Source organism: Hesperophylax consimilis, chromosome 10, assembly GCF_061612785.1.
Source record: "Hesperophylax consimilis isolate HC1 chromosome 10, BYU_Hcon_1.0, whole genome shotgun sequence".
In the NCBI taxonomy this organism is placed as follows: domain Eukaryota; kingdom Metazoa; phylum Arthropoda; class Insecta; order Trichoptera; family Limnephilidae; genus Hesperophylax; species Hesperophylax consimilis.
Genome location: NC_142845.1, coordinates 34,917,682 through 34,937,029, shown reverse-complemented (window position 1 = coordinate 34,937,029; position 19,348 = coordinate 34,917,682). Strand labels below are relative to the sequence as shown.

At 35.5% G+C, this 19,348-nt stretch overlaps 3 protein-coding genes across 3 annotated transcripts in view; 1 reads left to right on the top strand and 2 right to left on the bottom strand.

The window, feature by feature from the left end:
- LOC149420683 (uncharacterized) overlaps positions 1-2,348 on the top strand; it is a 31,342-nt gene extending 28,994 nt beyond the window's left edge. The window contains exon 6 of the mRNA XM_089636893.1: positions 1,981-2,348. Coding sequence (XP_089493019.1) covers positions 1,981-2,162 — 182 coding nt within the window. The 3' untranslated portion in view covers positions 2,163-2,348. The remainder of the gene's footprint in view (positions 1-1,980) is intronic.
- Positions 2,349-3,634: 1,286 nt separating this feature from the next.
- Positions 3,635-5,826, bottom strand: LOC149420682 (uncharacterized). The gene is made up of 3 exons (XM_089636267.1): positions 5,629-5,826; positions 4,747-4,922; positions 3,635-3,848 (listed from the first exon to the last, which is right to left on the bottom strand). The coding sequence occupies exons 1-2, from the start codon at positions 5,746-5,748 to the stop codon at positions 4,800-4,802; spliced, it is 243 nt and encodes an 80-aa protein (XP_089492393.1). The 5' UTR covers positions 5,749-5,826; the 3' UTR covers positions 3,635-3,848; positions 4,747-4,799.
- A 4,385-nt stretch (positions 5,827-10,211) lies between these two features.
- Positions 10,212-18,000, bottom strand: Eno (alpha-enolase). Its single transcript, XM_089636879.1, has 7 exons — positions 17,939-18,000; positions 17,224-17,317; positions 15,683-15,877; positions 14,781-15,033; positions 13,838-14,034; positions 12,398-12,646; positions 10,212-11,055 (listed from the first exon to the last, which is right to left on the bottom strand). The coding sequence occupies exons 2-7, from the start codon at positions 17,293-17,295 to the stop codon at positions 10,720-10,722; spliced, it is 1,302 nt and encodes a 433-aa protein (XP_089493005.1). The 5' UTR covers positions 17,296-17,317; positions 17,939-18,000; the 3' UTR covers positions 10,212-10,719.
- Between the last annotated feature and the right edge of the window lie 1,348 nt (positions 18,001-19,348).

Below are 19,348 nucleotides of genomic sequence, written 5' to 3'. Positions count from 1 at the left end.
AGAGTCAAAGCTTTTGCCTGACTTGATTAACTTAGTAGGCAGCCAAAGGAAAAACTAACAAATTAATTATAAAAACATAGATTTTTGAAATCACAAAATCTACACTAGCCATTGTGAAGTTGTAATTTCGTTTCGTAACAATTATATAAATCATTAATGATTTAACCTGTATATATACATCTAATTTATTGTCTTGCTGAAATAAAACTTCTTAAGGCGATGCACTACATCATGTAATATTTTGAATCGAGCCGCCATCAACAATACTCCTTACGTAGATGGCGATAAGGCTTAAATTCCCGCTTATCTCCATCCAGTTCTCACAGGGATCGGTTCTGTCTCCGACTTTGTTTTTGTTGCACATCAATGACCTTTTGACATGTGCACCGATTCATTGTTACGCGGATGACAGTACAGTTCATGATAGCTTTTTGTTTAACAAGCCCCCAAAGGGCACACATACTCCAACGGCTCGAAGGGCTTTGAAGCAGAGAATGGACGGTTATCTCGAGAGTATTTCCTCCTGGGGTAAAAATAATCTCGTTGAATTTAATGTTTCAAAGACCCAATCCTGTCTGATTACGTCTAAAAGGGATCCAAATGATAATCTAGTCTCCTTCAACGGAAGCAATCTTCCGAACAGGCCTTCCATTGATATGCTTGGTGTAACTATAAGTGACCAGCTCAGGTACGGGGGCTCCATCGAAGCCAGAGTAAAGTTGGCCTCTCAGAAGCTGGGCGTACTGTACAGGGCCCGCAGATACTTTAATAGTACACAACTGCTCACCCTGTACAAATCGCAAGTGCGCCCTACTGTCGAATTTGGCAGCCATCTCTGGTCTGGAGCCCCTAAATACCTGAAAAAAACCCTTGACTCTGTGCAGAAACGGGCGGTCCGTTTGATAGATTCCCCAATCTTAACAAACGGACTGCAATCTTTAGAGCACAGGCGTCAAGTAGGTATGCTGTCCTTGTTCTATCGGTATTACAATGGAAGATGCTCTGAGGAACTAGCGTCATTGATCCCTTCGGCACCGGTGCGTAGTCGGGATACACGCCAAACGCGCGCCCAACATTTGTACACAGTTGACACTTGTCACATGAGAACGGGTCGCTTCTACGATTCGTTCTTAAGTTCAACAGCTCGGCTGTGGAACGAACTGCCGGCCTCTGTGTTTCCTCCCTCCTACAACATGGGACTCTTCAAGACCCATGTTCACTCCTTCCTCTCCAAAAAAAGACCTTCCACACAGCATCCCCAAAGATGACATAGGCCCCGAGGGAAATTATTTTCTTCAGGGCCTCCTGTGTGGAGTAAATATAAAAAAAAAAAAAAAAAAAAAGTTGTTTTGGTTTAGGCGAGAAAAAAACATGGCCAAAAAGTGCCTTTTATTTTATTTTATGGATTTTCAGGCAAAAATATTTAAATGTTTTCCGATCATTTTATAAATAATTTAATTTGCCACATTATAGAATAAAACTATAACCGAAAATGGGTTCGTAAGTAAGAGATTTTGAACTTTAAAGCACTTTTCATAGGCCTTATAAATTATTTTTTTCTGGGCTTATAAAAAGAGTTATGTAAAAAATACTCGATTATTTCAAAGGCCAAGATGTATTATACTCGCGATATTTCTTTAAAGCATCTGAAACATTTTTAGGCGACCAAATTTTCAAACCAAAAACACATGATTTTGCATTGCTACGTACACATGTAGCAGAGTTTTTTTTCATTTTTCTGTTGTGGGGTAATATTTTGACATTTCAAACATTTTTATTTTTAAAATACTTTAGGCTAATAAGTAGACTCCGAATGAGAATTGTACTGTCTATATATTAACATATCTATGGTTAAATAGAGGACCAATTTGTTTCATACAAAAAGCTCGAATATATCGATCTAGTCAGTGGTTTATTTATGATTCTACTTTTAAAATATTTTTCATTGATGCATCATTCAAATAATGTTCTTCATTCCAGTCGAACTGAAGGCAACCCTGAAGGAAATATTCCTCACCCTGCCTCACGATGGCGAATGGAAGAAACGGTTTGCCAAATACGGAGTGGTTAAATTCGCACCGAACAGCGAGGACGGCTACGAGCGACAGAAGGAAGCAAAAGACGCGACGAAAAGGACCACATTTAATGTTTGCTATTATTAGAATCGTACTGACTTTGTTACTTTTATATAATCTGTACGTACTGTATTTATATGAGATTAAATAATTTATGAAAAATGTTCCAACATTCCCGTAATAGTTGTTGTATATTGTATGTTACGTAGGTATATTTTTGTAATATGTATTGTATGTCCATCGAATTAAAAACTTAAGAAGATTTATTAAATGACAATGCAATTTTAGTATTTTCATTTACCTTGATCCTAAGATTTCTTTTTGAAAAAAATTGAACAAACAGTGTTGTTGAATTGATAAACAAACAAAAAAAACTCCATAGCTCATGATGGAAATGATCTACTGCGCTGAAAATAGCCAAGTTGGTGTAGAAATTCCCAACAAAAGTTGTCCATTATTCTACATTAAGAAAAAATACCAAGCTTCACATTCAAATATAGAAGTCAACCACAGAATAATTAAAGTATACACCTCTATGAAACCAAAGGTTTTCCGACCGCAATTTGAGAAAAATTTAAGAAACTTTGTGAATTTTTTACTAATTATTTTTATATGAAATGACAAAAAGTGAGATGACAGTAATTTTTATAATACATTTGTCTAAAGAAAAACTTTTTATTTTTGATTTAAAAAATTATTGAAAATTTTTTTATGTTTATTTCTAATAATCAAATTTGAAGGCGTATTTCCTCACCTTTCAAAAACAATGATTAGTTTTTGGGTACGTTTAAAAATATCCCATTTATTTGTATTTTATTGAGAAGTGGAAATACACACAAATTCTCAGACTTTCTGACAGCATCTTTTAGAAATGTTACGATTAAAATGCCAGAGGCCTGAAGGGTTAAAATGGCATGGCATACTTATCTTTGCAGGTTTGCAAAAAGAGGAACTAACAAACGAAAATCAATTGATTCCATAAAATCTACTCTAGAAACGCCACTAACTCCAAAGTTAAGTATGGCAATTTGTAAACAATGGAGAAATCTATAGACCGTGTTTTGGTAAAACCCTTCAAGCCAAATTTTTTGGGAATGTTACTTTTCAGTGGTTTCAAGGTGTATTTATGGGTTTCATATAGAATAGTCTCAAAGGACAATACGGAAATGTAATTTTTGCTGATTGACATTTTTAAAACTAAAATGAGTTCTAAGTTTTTTTAGCTTATTTCCAGATAAGTGTAGATGAAATTACTCAACTCTCAAATCAGTTACAATCATAAATAGAATTGCAATTCTACTAATACTAAACTTCGAGATTTGTAATTAGTTTTACGAATTTGTAAATATTCGTTTTCATCGTCTCCTGTAAAATTTTCATTTTGTGGCTTGAAAGGTTTTACAAAATCAAAGTTGAATATAGGTTGCAAAAATACTGAAGGAAGAAAGTTATTTGATTATAGGTAAATAAAACTATTTGCAACGATAACTGATAACTTTATTTACAAACCTTAACTACAATAAATTACAAATGGACATAGGTGACAAACAAGGCATAAAAACTAATCAATAATCACTTTATTTTAACAAATTATTATTGCAAATTTCCATAACGCATCTCAATTAACAATAGAAAACAAAGAGTATTAAATTATGCGTGACCAATGTTTAAATAATACTTGATAAATGCTCTCAGTTCTTCATTGAAGCTATTGGAAGTTCTAAAAGCAAATATTAATTGTTTGAGATATGTAGACCGTTTACGAACTGTTTTCTGAAATTCAAAACAAAAAAGATTCAATGACAAATTAATATTTGAATTATTTTGAAGCTGTTCTTAATTGCTAAAATAGAGAAAAACGTTTTGAAAGAATCCTAAATATAATACTAATCGGTACTTATATAATATCCAGAATCATTTTGTAATCTCTGAATGTTATAACCATAAACCTAACCTAGTTTTTTTTTTATATCTCCTCTATAACTATTGTTGTTCCGCGCTGTAGCCGCAGGGTGAAGATTGCCCTGACAATAGCCAACATTTGATAAGAGAGAATACCAGAAAAAGGTTTAGTATATAATATGTTAGATTAGGTTCAGTAATTTAGGTATTACTGCAAAAGAATCCCTTCTGCTCTCAACCTTCTGGAGCTTGAGTTGTGAGGATGAAGATAGGGGGGAAGGAAAGAAGACGGGAAAGAGGCAGGTGGGGAAGTACCTGGCTATTCAGATCTGGTCAGCAAACACAACCAAAGCCATTTCAAGTAATGTTCAAATTCTGAATGGTGGTCATGCACCAGGGCGATACTGAGAGTATCCTCCACTCTGAAACATGCCGCAAGTATACTATATATTATTTTGAGTTAATAAATTGTGAAATAACCCAAATTTTGGATTTGATTTTTATGAACCCAGGATTTGAACCTGCGGCCTTTGAATTGCAAGTCGAGAGCCTTACCCCTCAACCACGGAGGTGGTTGTAACATTTTAGTGTTTTCAAAATGATTCCAGATAATATGTAACTACTGAAAATTTTGTATCAGAATGCTACAGAAGAATTTTTAAGAAATCTTCATGAAAAACATAATCACAGATAATATGAAATAAATAATCTTTGTAGATTAAAGGAACAACATAAAAAAATTCAGCAATAAATGCATTCATATTAGTACCGTTTTGATGAAGGATGACAATGTATTATTGCAAGAGACGGGTGGGGGGCAGTCTAGGGAGCTCCGCCCATGTTGATCAACTCACACTCCTCGTCGGAGATCAGGCGCCTCCGATACCGTCTCGGGAGCTGCCAGTCCTCAATTACTGCCGACGATACCACTGCATTTGGTTTACCCTAAAAGAAAACGGATTTTGTAATAGATTGAATATAAAACTAATGTTATCACTGTTACTGTGGTCAGCTTTTACACCTTTCTAATGGCGTATCGCTGATAGATCTGTTGTAGTCTTTTTCCCTTTGACATAAACAACTCATCTATCAGAAAGAGAGATTATCAGTTATTACACACTTCTCAGTGAGAGGACCATATGAAATTTTATATAACTACTGTTGACATTGGATGAACAACACTCAGATATCTATTTTCAAAACAAACCAAATTAATTCTTCCTTTGATTTAAACTAAAAGAAACTTACTTTGGAATAATAGATGGGCTCAATGGTTTAAGTTTAAATAGAAACCCCAACAAGGTGATAACATCATACATCAATTAGTTCTTTTGCCTTTTCTGTGAACTTTATATAACTTTTCTATTATTTACTATTTCATACTAGCTATCTGTCTGCAAAATAAAGTAAAAATAATGCAGAAGATCACTATTTGATTTCTTATGTCATTTTTCTAATCAGGTAATTTTGAGGTTACAGAATTGGTTTTCTGTTCCAAAGTGGTGAAGAACGTATAAGTTACGAAAGAGGTCATTTAATAAAGAAAAGAATAATTAATAATTATATAAATATACATCTTATACGTGGTCATAGAAATACGGAGGCTTAATACATAATTAGGAATAATAAATATTTCGAAATAATAAGATACCTTGACTCCAGCTGGAGCTGGCTGGCTGGCACTGGCGGTAGCCGGTCCGTGAGCTGTTCCTTGGCGGAATTTGATCATCGGCACACGATTCGACATTCTTCTCACAGTTTGGGCAAACATTTTTGTAGATTTATAGTTTTGTAATAGAGAAAATGTTCGTGCAATTCGAAGACAACGAAAACGGAACAGAAAATTTTGACAGATAGTTTCGGGTGTTTTGTAATAGCCTAGAGCTATAAGATGACCTAGTAAATATCGTATAACGTTTGCTATAGTAGTCTTTATGATAACTACGCTTAAAGACTATTTTAAGAGACGTTAACTGTTATTTTAATGAGCTCATATGGCTCATAAGGACTATTTTTGCGTGCATTCATGTATAGGCTGTGCAACTGTGCTTTGCTTTTGGGTTGCCATAAGTGGCTAGAATCTTGTCGGGACGAAGGGGGATGTTAAATCCGAGTGTAGACCTGTCAAAATCAACTATTTTCGACACACAAGAACTCTGTTGTTCATTTCCAAAACAATATTTTTTCTAACTAGAATTTATTTTAAAAACGTTTGCCTGAAAACAGTAAGATGGCGGTAATGTAAGGACGGGTTGTTTCGGAGAATTTGAACAATTCATCAAATTTCAACGTTCATTTTCCAGTTCTGTGAAAGATTTTTTCAAGTTCTGTTTTAATTTCAGTTTTGTCAAGCAACTAGCCTATAATGATATAATAACAGAACTTGAATAGGACTTTCACAGAACCCGGAAATGAACGTTGAAATTTGATGAATTGTTCAAATTCTCCGAAACAACCCGTCCTAAGTCTTCGTTATCATTGTTATAAAAGTTATGAATTTCAGCTACCAGATGGCACTATTTTTTTGTATTATTTATTTAATTAGTTTATACTACGTTAGAATATAAACGATTATACAAGGTAACATTTAATTTAATTGTATGTATTTCAATATTTTTACAGAAAGCCTGACATTTCATTTTATATTATAATTATAACTATTTTATATGGCGAAGAGAAGGTGGGGAAGTACCTGGCTATTTAGATCTAGTCACTAAACACGGCTAAAGCCATTTGGAGAAACGTTTCAATTCTGAATGGTGGTCTTACACCAAGGCGATACTGGGAGTATCTTCCACTCTGGAACGTGCCGCATATATAGTATTTATTATTTTAATTAATCAATTGTGAAATAACACAAATCATCAAATAAAATTTATTTGCGTACACTGGGTTCGAACCCGCGACCTTCGGAAGAGTCCAAAGCCTTACCACCGGACTACGCCGCACAGTGGGCTGAAAATCGCCTTTCATAGACATAGAGACTTGAATTTTCAAGAGTATTTTTTTTGGCTAGAAATGGATTTTGCTGATCATTAATATGCTATAAAATTTCGTACGAACCCATTGTATGGCACTGACATTAAAAATGAGGCTATCTCTGGAATCATAAGGTTGGCCATTCCATCCTTACACACAGATATACTACTATTTATTTGTATTTTTTGACATACTTCGTATTGTGGCGCAACTTGTGATTTTTTTTTTTTAAATCCTCAAATTTGAAAAAAACACTTTTGAATGTTGATGATTCATTTTAATGCTTAAATGCTTTACATATGAGTATGCTTTGTCTAGTTTACAATATTTTATTTACACTGCAAGCCTAAAAGCATTTAAGCATTAAAATGAATCATCAACATTCAAAAATCACTTCTATAATAAAATATTTAAAAAAACTAATGTGTACCAAATAAGCAAAGCACAAGTCTAGTCACAACGTAATATTATGAAGATGAAAAGCAACAACCCCTGTTGTCTCACCTCAATTTAATCCGTCACTGAGCATTATTTTTTTGACAAAATATGTTTATGTTGTAACTTGGAAACCTATACCCATATATTCAAACGTAGCGACACTTTTTGAGGATGAGATTTGTTTGAGTTGCCTTTATGAGCGTTGACTCACACGTGCACCATAATTACTAGTAATTACGCTTGCTCGCTTCAAAATACTCTAACCACAACATATGGCAGTCAGGTTATTTGTGTTTGGTCTTTTCATTCATGTTTTTTGAGAATAATTTACAAAAACAATAATAAATCGATATAGGACCGCTGACCTTCTGTCTCTTGAAACGAACATGCACATAAGTATTATATTTGCGGCATTTTTCAGAGCATTAGATACTGTCAGTATCGCCCTGATGAAAGACCAAAAATCATTTTTTAAATTTAGACCGCAGAACGGGTATTATTTATTGAATAAGTGAATCTACCTGGCTATTCAGATTTGGTCACCAAACACGGCTAAAGCCATTTCAAGCAACGTTTCATTTCTGAATGGTGGTCTTACACCAGGCGATACTGAGAGTATCTTTCACTATGGAACGTACCGCGAATATACCATACGTATATTAATTCATCAATTGTGAATAACACAAATTAACCAAATAAAATTTACTTGCCCACTTCGGGATTCGATCCCGCAAACTTCGAGTCGAGAGTTTTACAGTATAATGTACAGAATAGCATAACTCATGCTAACACAAACTCACACACCTAATAGGTTAGATTTTTTTTCTCTTTTTCTTTTTGTACTTATTCAGTACTTTGATATAAAAAAAAACAAATTCCTGTAATATCGAAAAATCTGTTTTTGAAAAAATAATAAAATACACAGATTTAGGAAATGAGTTCAAAAGAATTTGACATTCTCAGACTATAAAAATATTACCATTTGTAATTTCGGCTACTGGCATTATACCTAGCTCTCTTATAAAAAATTTAGGCGTATTAGATCTATCAAAAAATTTATATATAAAAATGCAAAAGTCAGTCATTTTAAATACGTGTAAGGATTACAAAATATTATCATATTATTAATATTTAATTTTTAAAAATATGGTATAATATCATATAATTTAATAATAATAATATTTTAATATATTTTAATTATAATATATATTATAATAATTATCATATAATTTAATAAATAATAACTTAATAATATAATCGGTTTGAAAAATAAACAATAACCAAGACTCCGACCATGATAGCGCCATCTGTTGGGATATTTAAAAGAAGCTTTTAGTTCGATGTTCTACCGTATTAAAATTTTCAAATAGGCGCCACCAGACGGCCTATTTTAAAAGTAATTTAAAAATCTAAGTGATCTTTCTTAAATTATAGTATAAAAATATAAAATTAACTTTAAAAAATGGAAAAATATAATACCAATAATTTATCGTTTAGTTTTGTTAAATAAACGTATCCAAAGTTTTATAATCTGCATTTTAAAAACAAGAACAATTAGTGTTTATGAACAAATTAAACTACGAACCTATTTTATTTATTTTTTAGTTTTTTTTTTCGTACGTTTAAAGAAAACCCCTTCAGGTATTTTTTGACGATATTCAGCCTTTAATAGTATTTTTTAAAACGCACGTATTACGGTCTGAAAAAGGTCATGTTTTCGATTTGATTTTGATAATTACTAAGCCTATGTTAATTTAAAAAATGTATAAAAAAAATTTTACTTGTTGAAAACACTATCATTATCGATTTGCTTAATAATATTATCATTATTTTAAATTAATAAAAAACTACACTCGGCCTTAAACGCAAAACGTGCCACACACTGTCCATTACCCTCTCCCCCCTCACCACAGCCCCCATGACCTCAACCGCAGGACCGGCCTTAAGCCAAACCTTAAGGGCGCTGTATTAGGTATTGTCAGTGCCTTGGCTCCGGTTGCTGCATTGTGCAGGTTTATAGAAAAACGGTGACTGTCGAGATATCAGAACGGATGGCAGCCATGGCTAGGCTAAGCACCGCGATGTGTACAACTTTTTTTACTATTTCCTCATAATATGATTTTCTAGGAGGCTACAACCTGCTTGTCTTTGGTATCTACCAAAGACAAACAGTTTAATTAGGGTCAAGTAGTCCCCTCATTTCCATTATTTGCTTGAATTTTAATATTTTACCTAGTTTCTTCGTAGCCAACTGCTTTCACAAACCAATCGCAGCATTCCATGTCATAAAACCACTCAAAGCATCATGCAAATGTAGATTCCTGACCATTTTTTAATATTTTGTAGGTAAACATAAACCATCTCTAAATAGTATAAAACAAAGTTGCTATCCGCGTCTGTCTGAGCTCTTAGTTCTTCTAAACACGCTACGGATTGCGATAAGGTTTTCACCATCATTTAGATAATTTCTTCCGGAAGGTTTATATACATAATACATGCACATTATATTTATACAAAGTAGAGAAGTCTTGTTTTGTAATCAAGTTGTAAAAAAAATATTTTCAGGCGCTGACTAAAACTTAGGAGATACATCAAAAGTTGGCGATGGTATATGTCTATCTCCTAAGGATAACCGGTATACATCAGCTAGTTACAAATATATTATTTTGATCAATACATACTGAAAATAAAAATTATTGATTTCTTTATCATTTCATCATCACAATTTTTTTTTTCCTTTTAAATGTTTATATTTGGCAGCGGGTGATGTAATAGTACTAGGATTTTTGGAAGAGGAAATGAATAATAACACTATCATTGTCTTTAACATGTAGTTATAATTTCATTAAAAACCTCGCTGTCATGAGGCGAGCGTACAATTTAAAAAATTCAACAATTATTATCCTATTCAATAGGATAGAGTGAACTAGTTTTCAAAGCAGTACGGCTAAAATCAAAATAAATAAAAATACATTGTTCAAAAATAGAACCATACGCTTATATCACATAACTATTATAGAGAATAATCCAAATAACCTGATCAGTAGGAAATAGCAACACTATAACGGAGAAATTATATGTGTATTCCTACACGGAAGTAAAGTGCATTATCTTAGTACACATACAGATGTCTTATTAGATACAAGTTAATTATCTGGAACGGCATTTTAACAATAGTATCTAAAGAAAGAAAGACGAGCTATGTAGCTATACTTAGTTCTACAATAACTTAGTTGTACATCTGATACTGTATTGGTTTATGCTCGTAAATGCAAAAGCGTAACAAATGATGTTTGAAGGGGTTGTTTGGGGCCACGTGGGGCGTTTAGACGGGGTGGCGGAAGTTCTTGCCGGCGTACTTTGCTCCAGGGCCCAGTTCCTCCTCAATGCGGAGAATCTGGTTGTACTTGGCGAGGCGCTCTGAGCGGCACGGGGCTCCAGTCTTGATCTGGCCGGTGGAGAGTCCCACCACCAGGTCGGCGATGAAGGAGTCCTCAGTCTCACCGGACCTGTGGGAGACCATGGTGCCCCAGCCGTTGCTCTTGGCCAGGAGATGGGCCTTGATGGACTCTGTGACGGAGCCGATCTGGTTGACCTTCAGCAGCAGGCAGTTGCACGCCTTCTTCTCAATGCCGGTCTGGATGCGCTTGGGGTTGGTCACCTGCAAATAACCAATAGTTAGAAACAATCAACTAATGTGCAACAACAAAGTAATTGTAATTATCGTGAACAGATAGCACGAAAACTATAATAATTATTATTATTGACGACTATATTACGCCTTATTGAATAAATGTTACTGTTGTCAACTAATTAGTTCCTATGTTATTTGGTCCATTGTTTTGTTTTCATGGCAGTAGAGATATTCTGAGATCTCCCACAAACTCATTTCGCATAAGAATAAAAAATGAAATAAATACCTGCAGAGTTGGCAAATGGTTTTGTGTAAGTAAATATGTAGAAAGAAAAAAAAATTATATCAAAAAAGTTTCTAAAAACAATACGGTGACGTAAGGAGAAGAATAGTTTTTTTAACATCAGCTCTCTGAAACAAGAACTCAGGAGAAACTTGGCAGACAAGAGGGGAACAACTATCACAGTTGACATAAACAGAATGAATGAGTCAATTCCCAGACTTATTCTTTTGTAAAACAGCTTGCACATGTGAGTGAGATACCACTAATTATTTGTCAATTATCATTCATTAATTCAGGTCTCAAGACCTGAAGTAGAAAATCCCCTACTTCAACCTGCTTCACATTGTCGCCTAATCAATATACTTCCTTGCCGTTCTATTGTTAGGTGACACACAAAAAAAAGTACTTGACCAAAAAGGGAGAGCCACCAAGTCTTAATAAATATGTAATATAAATGCCACCATTTCTTTTCATTTAAAGCATCAATCTGGTGTCCATCTTTGGACATAGACTAGAACAATGACATTTAAATTCCAAGGACGTGACTTGATGAAGTGACATTATTAAAAGTTTTTCAATGAAAGTAGTGTTGGCAACCGAGAGAATGCACTTGATGATCGATGCGCAGAAACTCATTTTGATAGGAGGCGGACAGAAACTCACTGAGGTGGTAGGATTACTAACGGGATACTGCCACCTCAGGACACTTGCAGCTATGGGGAGTGGTAAATACCAATAGATGCAGGAAGTGTGAAGAGAATAAAGAGACTCCAATTCACCGAGCAACCTCAGCTACCTGGGAGAACACATTGTGGAACTAAAAGACATAGTCAAATATCTGAACACATACCCTGGTGAATTTTATCAAAGGGACCGGGTTACTGTTTGAGGAATGAGGTGAAATGAGAGAAAGCACAATGGGCCCATGGCCTGAGTGCTCACGATGGTTTCCGTCTCCACTTTTTTGAAAAAATCACCATATTGTGTTCCCGAAACATTCTGAATAACTTTGGCAATGCTATGAGTACACGAAGGGCCAAGTGCATTCTTTAGTTAGGGAAGGATACAATGTAAGTTCAGACTTACAGTCAAATCATCACCGACGATCTGGATGTCTGTCTTGGCGGTCATGTTGGTCCACGCCTGCCAGTCATCCTGGTCGAAGGGATCCTCGATGGAGACCATGGGGAAGTCCTTGATGAACTCCATGTACAGAGCCTCCAGCTTGTCGGGGCTCAGCCAGTCGGCTTTGTTGGAGTTGGGGTTCTTGAAGTCCAGATCGTAGGCTCCGTCCTTGAAGAACTCGGAGGCGGCAACGTCCATACCGATCTCAATCTGTGAAAATACATACATGCTTTTAATTTGCTGACGATACCAAATCAAATTTGCACAAAAGATTCATGAAAGTTTGAATCCTACAACTGTCCCCCAGACTGTGAAGGATTACAAGAGCATAAAAAAGAGAAAAATCTGATTTTGTCTCTATATATTATTTTTGAAAGGATAAGATTTAAAAAATTATTTATACTCCATTTTCTTGAACTATGGGAATCATTTTTAAAAATAAACAAAATATGTACGATTTAGATTTACATTTTGTAATAAATTTTTTTTCAGTAGAATGTTAGTGCCCTAAATAAATATGACAAACACATAATTATGTATTGAAATATACTTACATAAGGAATAAGAAAAACAATCATAACTCATTGAATTGCTTTTCTTGATAAACAGACCAGTAGTACTGTACGGTTGCCATACAAATAATACTTGTATATTACGGATTTCTTGGATAATGCGGATTTCTTGGATAATCAGGGAATACCTCAAAAAACCACATTCCCTATCTGACATTTTTTCCATTCTCAAAGATAGATCCCGCAATGTTTGGGCAGAGTATTGGCACATCGCTAGTCAATCCAAGGGAGCCTGCTGCCTCGATACAAAGGACTAACCCATCAAACTCGTGGTTTCAACAATTTCCCCATTTTTCCAGAAAATAAATTTCCTTACCTAATCGAATGAGAATTGTCCCTTCTCACCTTTTTAAAATTCATGTACTTGACTCCCCAGATTGTATTTACTGTGGTTTAGAAGTGGGAACTTTAGATACCCCATTTTTTGGCTCTTCCTCTCTAAACAAATATCCTGTCTTCAATCAAGCCTTATCTAAAATTGTCTTCCCTCCGTTCAACATCTCATCTCTTCTAAGTTTGAACTCGACTCCAATCCTCCAATCCATAATTATGAAATTTGAATATATAAATTCACCTTCCCTCTCTCCAAAATTTGAAATAATGGTCTAGACCCTTGAAGGGTGAAAGCAGGAAACTCTTTAGACACGTAAATCAACTGAAGTCGTCCAAAGTCTGTAAAAAATATTGCAAACGACGACCTTTTCAACACACTATCCCATCACGCCGCACGTTATGACACAATGTTTGTATTTTGGTGAAACTGCATGGATCACAACATATCTTACAGTTGGGTAGATCAGGTTAACAATGGCTAAGTAATTGTTATTACCTTGCCAGTGTATCCAGCCTTCTCAATGGCGTCCTGGATGAGGAAGAGGGCATCCTTGTTGTTGAGGATATTGGGGGCGAAGCCTCCCTCATCTCCCACAGCGGTGGCGTCCAGACCGAACTTGGTGTTGATCACCTTCTTCAGGTGGTGGTACACCTCAGAGCCCATCTTCATGGCCTCCTTGAAGGAAGTGGCACCTGGGCGGCAAAACATAACAAGGTTAATATCACGAAATCTTATAAGACGCTTCATTAGATTCATTTTATCAGACATTCAGTCTATGATTACCTTCAAAGAATCATCTCATTAGAATCGTAGAGTCAAAGATAGGTCTAATCTAACATAAGAACGAGTAAACGTAGGTAAAGCTAAGCAGGACAAAATGATCATGCTCTTCATTTAAATCCTCTATTTCTCGCTTACTAGCAAACATTACAAGAGCATTGTTTGAAAGTGCTAAAGCATTACATGTATAAAGGTGGCTCTTCTGCACATAAATGGCAGAAGAATAACATTGGGGCATGGCTATATATATTTGTGCATGCATACACATTTTTTTGCTTACAAAAGCAGTGTTTTAAAAATGTGTGCAGGAGACCCGGCTTCGGTATCTACAATAAAAAAAATATAAAAGATGTATTTTTTGTAAAATATGATTCATGTTCCTATTCTTCTTATGTTGCTGATAAGGCTATAAAATATGATTTACAATTAACAACATGATAAGTACACAATTGATCATACTCTATCTGTATGGCTATACCTCAGTTTTTCTTTCTTTTAACATTGACAAGTTATTTACTTCTGTAACATTGACAAGTCTTCGGCGTATGATGAGGGTCACAGTAAGACAGCAAGATACCTGACCCAGTTTAGGACTTCAGGCGTCATCCATTGGCAAGAAAGATTTAGATGTACGTGGCAGCAAAAGCTTTATTCTTACCGGTGGGGAAGATCATGAACTCCTGCATGGCAAGCTTGTTGCCGGCGTGGGAGCCGCCATTGATGACGTTGAAGGCGGGTGTGGGCAGGATGATCTCGGTGTTGCCGGCGAGGTCGGCAATGTGCTTATACAGTGGAACGCCCTTCTTGGCGGCGCCGGCCTTGCAAACGGCCAGGGACACGCCCAGGATGGCGTTGGCACCGAACTTGGACTTGTTCTCTGTTCCGTCCAGGGTGATCATGAAGTTGTCAATCTGAGAAAGAATGACGAGAGTAAGTATATATAATTAATATCTTTCATTAAATAAACCTTCAGGATGAAGGAGTGTCGGGAAGCCAGTACTGCAGTCTTAGACATATGGATCTGAAGGAAATAGGAGTATATCGATAGGAGTGGAGGCGTTTCTTAGAGGTGGCCAAGACTCCTCTAGGGTTGAAGCGGTGCTGATCTGATTTTAAGTTCATATATTGTTATAACAAAAGGGTATCTCAACACCTTTGAATATATTGTGTATTTATAAGAAAGGATTATTTTGGAGCGCAAATGTGGAAAACTAATATCGTTTCAAAAATGCCCACCACCCAAAAATCTATGCTGGGTATCTCCATGCAAAATAGAAATATGGATGAGTAGATTAGGAGAAAGTCTAAGGTTGCCCATACTGCTGCATTTGGCATGACCAACAGATGACTGTTGCAATTACAAATCGTTTGATCGAGAAATGGAAGAGGTCAACCATAAATAGTGTTCAGCTGAGAACATTGAAAAAAAAACAGTAGAAGTGCAAGCTTTTGACGCTCGAAAGGCATTAAGAATCAACAAAACTGGAGTAAATACAGGGTTCTGTAAACAAAGCAAGAGACCAGAAGCCTCATGAAGAAGAATGAGTATGGTGTACCAACCTCTGTCTGCTGGGTGACTTCGAAGGACTGCTTCAGCAGCTCGGGGGCAATGATGCTGTTGACATTGTTGATGGCCTTGAGGACTCCCTTGCCATGGTAGTTGGCCTTGTCATTGTCACGCAGCTCCAGGGCCTCGTGGACTCCGGTGGAGGCGCCTGACGGCACGGCAGCGCGGAACAGACCCAACTCTGTCACCTGAGGAACAAATAATTAAATTAAATTATCAAACAATAGCAAAAATTGTACCGAAATTAATTTTTCTTTTTAAGAAAGACAAACATTCCCAGCTTACGGGTAACGTAACATAACAATAATTAAATATTGCCTACTCCCATCAAAAAAAGCTGAAATGGTCGCAAGCTTGAAAATACTCATTTTATTTCCCTGAATTCCATAAAGTTTTTATTTTTTTATTAGAACAATAAAAATTATTTCTATCAGTTCAAGAATGTATTGTATGGTACTATATTTGAAATGTTTGTTCCTTGTTGGCGACATCTTAAATCAGTTGGGACCAAATATTATGTCACAACAGGAAGTCATTAATAAGCCAAGTTCTGTTACAACATTAGTATTATACTGAAGGGTGAATAATACTTGTAGACTGCAAGCATTTAATAATTGAACCACATACAAATAATACTTTCGTCTATACAAATAAATAGGTTACTAATGTAACTTTATGAAGATGATAATTAACATTGGTAATTTAATAACACTCTCATTTTGTTTATCTGCAAGTCCAGTTAATATTCCAGCTAAGCTAGCAAAGGCTATAGGTAAAAGATAATCAGAAGGTATTACTATTTTTCAAGGTCAAACAACATTTAAAATAGAAGCATTGCTAGATTACAAAAAAATAATTTGTAATAAACTTTACATTATTTATCAGGTAGCATTAAAATTGCATAGGTTTATTAGTACAATGTAGAAAGGTACCTGTTTATGAATTTGATAAGATTTATTTATTATTATCAGAATATCATAAACATTGTTATATTATATCAAACAATATGTAAATTACCCCTTGCTGTGATTTTGTTATCAGTCAGACTCTATTGTAGTCAACAAAGTGTTCATATTCACAAAAGGTCACTCAAAGGTCAGATGCATTGAACACAATTTTATCGAATAAATGCAATTTTGCAGTTGAAAATATAAAAATAATCCAGCACCCACGGCATAAATAAACCACTCAGTTATATATAGACCCACGGGTTACTAAGTGGAATCCAACAAGATTTTTAAATTCAATAAAGCTTGAAGTTGACTAAAATTACAATTTTTATGGAGATATCACATTCGAAATATTTTAAATTCAATTTGAGAATAAGTTTTTTTTAATTCAAAATTTGAAAACAATCATTTAGGACCTGAATAAGAAAGTAAGTACCTAAATTTTAGGTACTTACTCGCTTAACCATTTTTTTTTTATTGATATTAAGGGTGTTGGGGTGGAAGTAAACATGTTGTGACATTGATGGTGACATTGGGGGTTAAGGGCGTGATTACATTGTGTGGCTTGGGGCGGGGGTACTCACCAGATCAACTTCCACGGTGGGGTTTCCGCGGGAGTCGTAGATCTGACGGGCTACAATACTCTTGATTGGCATCTTGAGGATATTACGAAGTAATCTGAAATGATAAAAAAAATTGTAATTTTCATACTTTAATACTATACACATATATATAGTTAGTTGGGCAATTTTAAACACAAAATATAATTTAGTCGAAAAATGGTAAAGGCCCAGTATTTATTATCTATTGTTTGTGGTACTGGAAAAAATTATGAAAATTGTGAAATAATTTTTTTTATTGAAAATCAATACATTAAGAGTAACGACTTATTTAATTTATCGGCAGTCACCGCAATTAGACACGTCAAAGTTACCGGTAGGATATTCTAGTTTCTAATTCGCAAGAGAAATTCACCATTTTATTATGTCGCTAAAAATGGTGATAGGTTTTTTTAAATACCTATATACCTAATACCATGATGAAAAATGATTAAATAAAGCACCTGTGAGCGGAAAAGATTACGATGATAAGTTCTAAATATTATGCATGAGATTATTTCATCAACTCTTTTCATGAAAGATGATAAAATGGATATGAAATTCGAAATTAAAAAGTACAAATCCCGCCGGCACGTTATTTCGATGTCAGATCATGGATAAATTAAACTTTTGAAATGAATAAAGGTAAAGAATTACAAAAAATCGTCTTAAAAATTAAAATATTGGTTAAAACACTCACAATCAAACGTTAAATAACCGGCTGCCGTGCACTTCTGAAATTGAAGTACGGGAGGCGAAGCGAATTTGACCTTCCCAAGGTGACACAACTGGGGATACCATACTAAAGAAATAAACTGTACGTATTTTAAGTACCTACCCCAAATCACCTACCTCGCTACGAATGTCTAACTAACTAACTAACTAACTAACCATCACGCCGTTTCTCCGCAGGGGTAGGCAGAGAGGACTGACCGCCAAACAACGCCCAACGCAAACAAAGACCGCCTGGCACACACTCCTTGCCTCATTCACATTCATACATCGTCGCATACATGCTCTTCTATTATTCTGACTCTTAACATGGCCCGACTCAAGTATCTGATTCACTTGGTCATGCCATGTCTTCCTCGGGCGTCCCCAACTTCTGCTACCATTCACATTTGCATATTCTCCTTACACTCCTTTCTTCGCTCATTCGCTCTACATCCACAAACCATCTAAACGTCCCCTTTTTTAAAAGTATTGGACACAAACAGGTTCCACTCTAAACATACTTCACGTATTTTGTTCCCGTTGTCATTCGTTATTTTATTCCCAAACCACCCATTCAAATCGCCTGCCATTATAATCATTTCATTAATATTTTTCAGTCTCATTACATCATTCACACCAATCCAAGAATCATCTTTCTCTTCGTCACTCTCAGAATTGATAGGGGCATAGCAAACAACTAGAAACACCCTTGTCAAACCGATTTTGAACCTGATCCACATTATTCTCGGACTTACACATTCATATTGCAACATACATTCAATCATTCTGGGAGAAAGTAGTGATGCAACACCCTGACACGCCCTCTCCGTATCTGATCTCCCAGACTAAATGACGAGCCTATCATTATGCTGCATTGTACCCAGTGGCGTAGCTACCTAGGGGCTACGCGGGGCAGTGCCCCGGGGCCCTCAAGCTCAGGGGGCCCTCGAATCCTTACCAGAAATCTCGATCAAACTGAACTTTTGGAAATTTCTCCAATTTTCAAAATAAATATGACAGGTTGCAACTTGCAACTCCACTTTAATCATGACAGCTCAGTTGAGAGAAATTCAAAAGTTATGCCTAGGGAATTCCCCTAAATTCTTTCTGTAGGTTGGCAGTGTTGTCAATTTGACGGATAGTGATATGTGCGTCATTCCCCAACGACACTTGTAGCGTATTAAAATATAGATAAAAAGTAGAAACCCAGTGGTGCATTTAAACGCAAACAACGCCAAGAAAGAGAAGATAGTAAACGAAAATTGCCCAAAATTGCCAAGTTTTTTAGTCAGCCTTCTGCAAGTACATCTGGACAAAATATTTCTATTGATAGTGACTCAAATAATGTGGTAACTGCAGTGTTGGTTGAGAAGCCTACTGAAGAAGATTAGACAAT

Excerpts from the sequence above, each read along its gene's own strand:
- LOC149420682 (XM_089636267.1), bottom strand. The coding sequence starts at position 5,748 with ATGTTTGCCCAAACTGTGAGAAGAATGTCGAATCGTGTGCCGATGATC. Across the intron at positions 4,923-5,628 it reads CAGCTCCAGCTGGAGTCAAG|GGTAAACCAAATGCAGTGGT; the intron begins GTATCTTATTAT and ends GTTTTCTTTTAG.
- Eno (XM_089636879.1), bottom strand. The coding sequence starts at position 17,295 with ATGCCAATCAAGAGTATTGTAGCCCGTCAGATCTACGACTCCCGCGGA. Across the intron at positions 15,878-17,223 it reads CCACCGTGGAAGTTGATCTG|GTGACAGAGTTGGGTCTGTT; the intron begins GTGAGTACCCCC and ends TTTGTTCCTCAG. Across the intron at positions 15,034-15,682 it reads AAGTCACCCAGCAGACAGAG|ATTGACAACTTCATGATCAC; the intron begins GTTGGTACACCA and ends ATTCTTTCTCAG.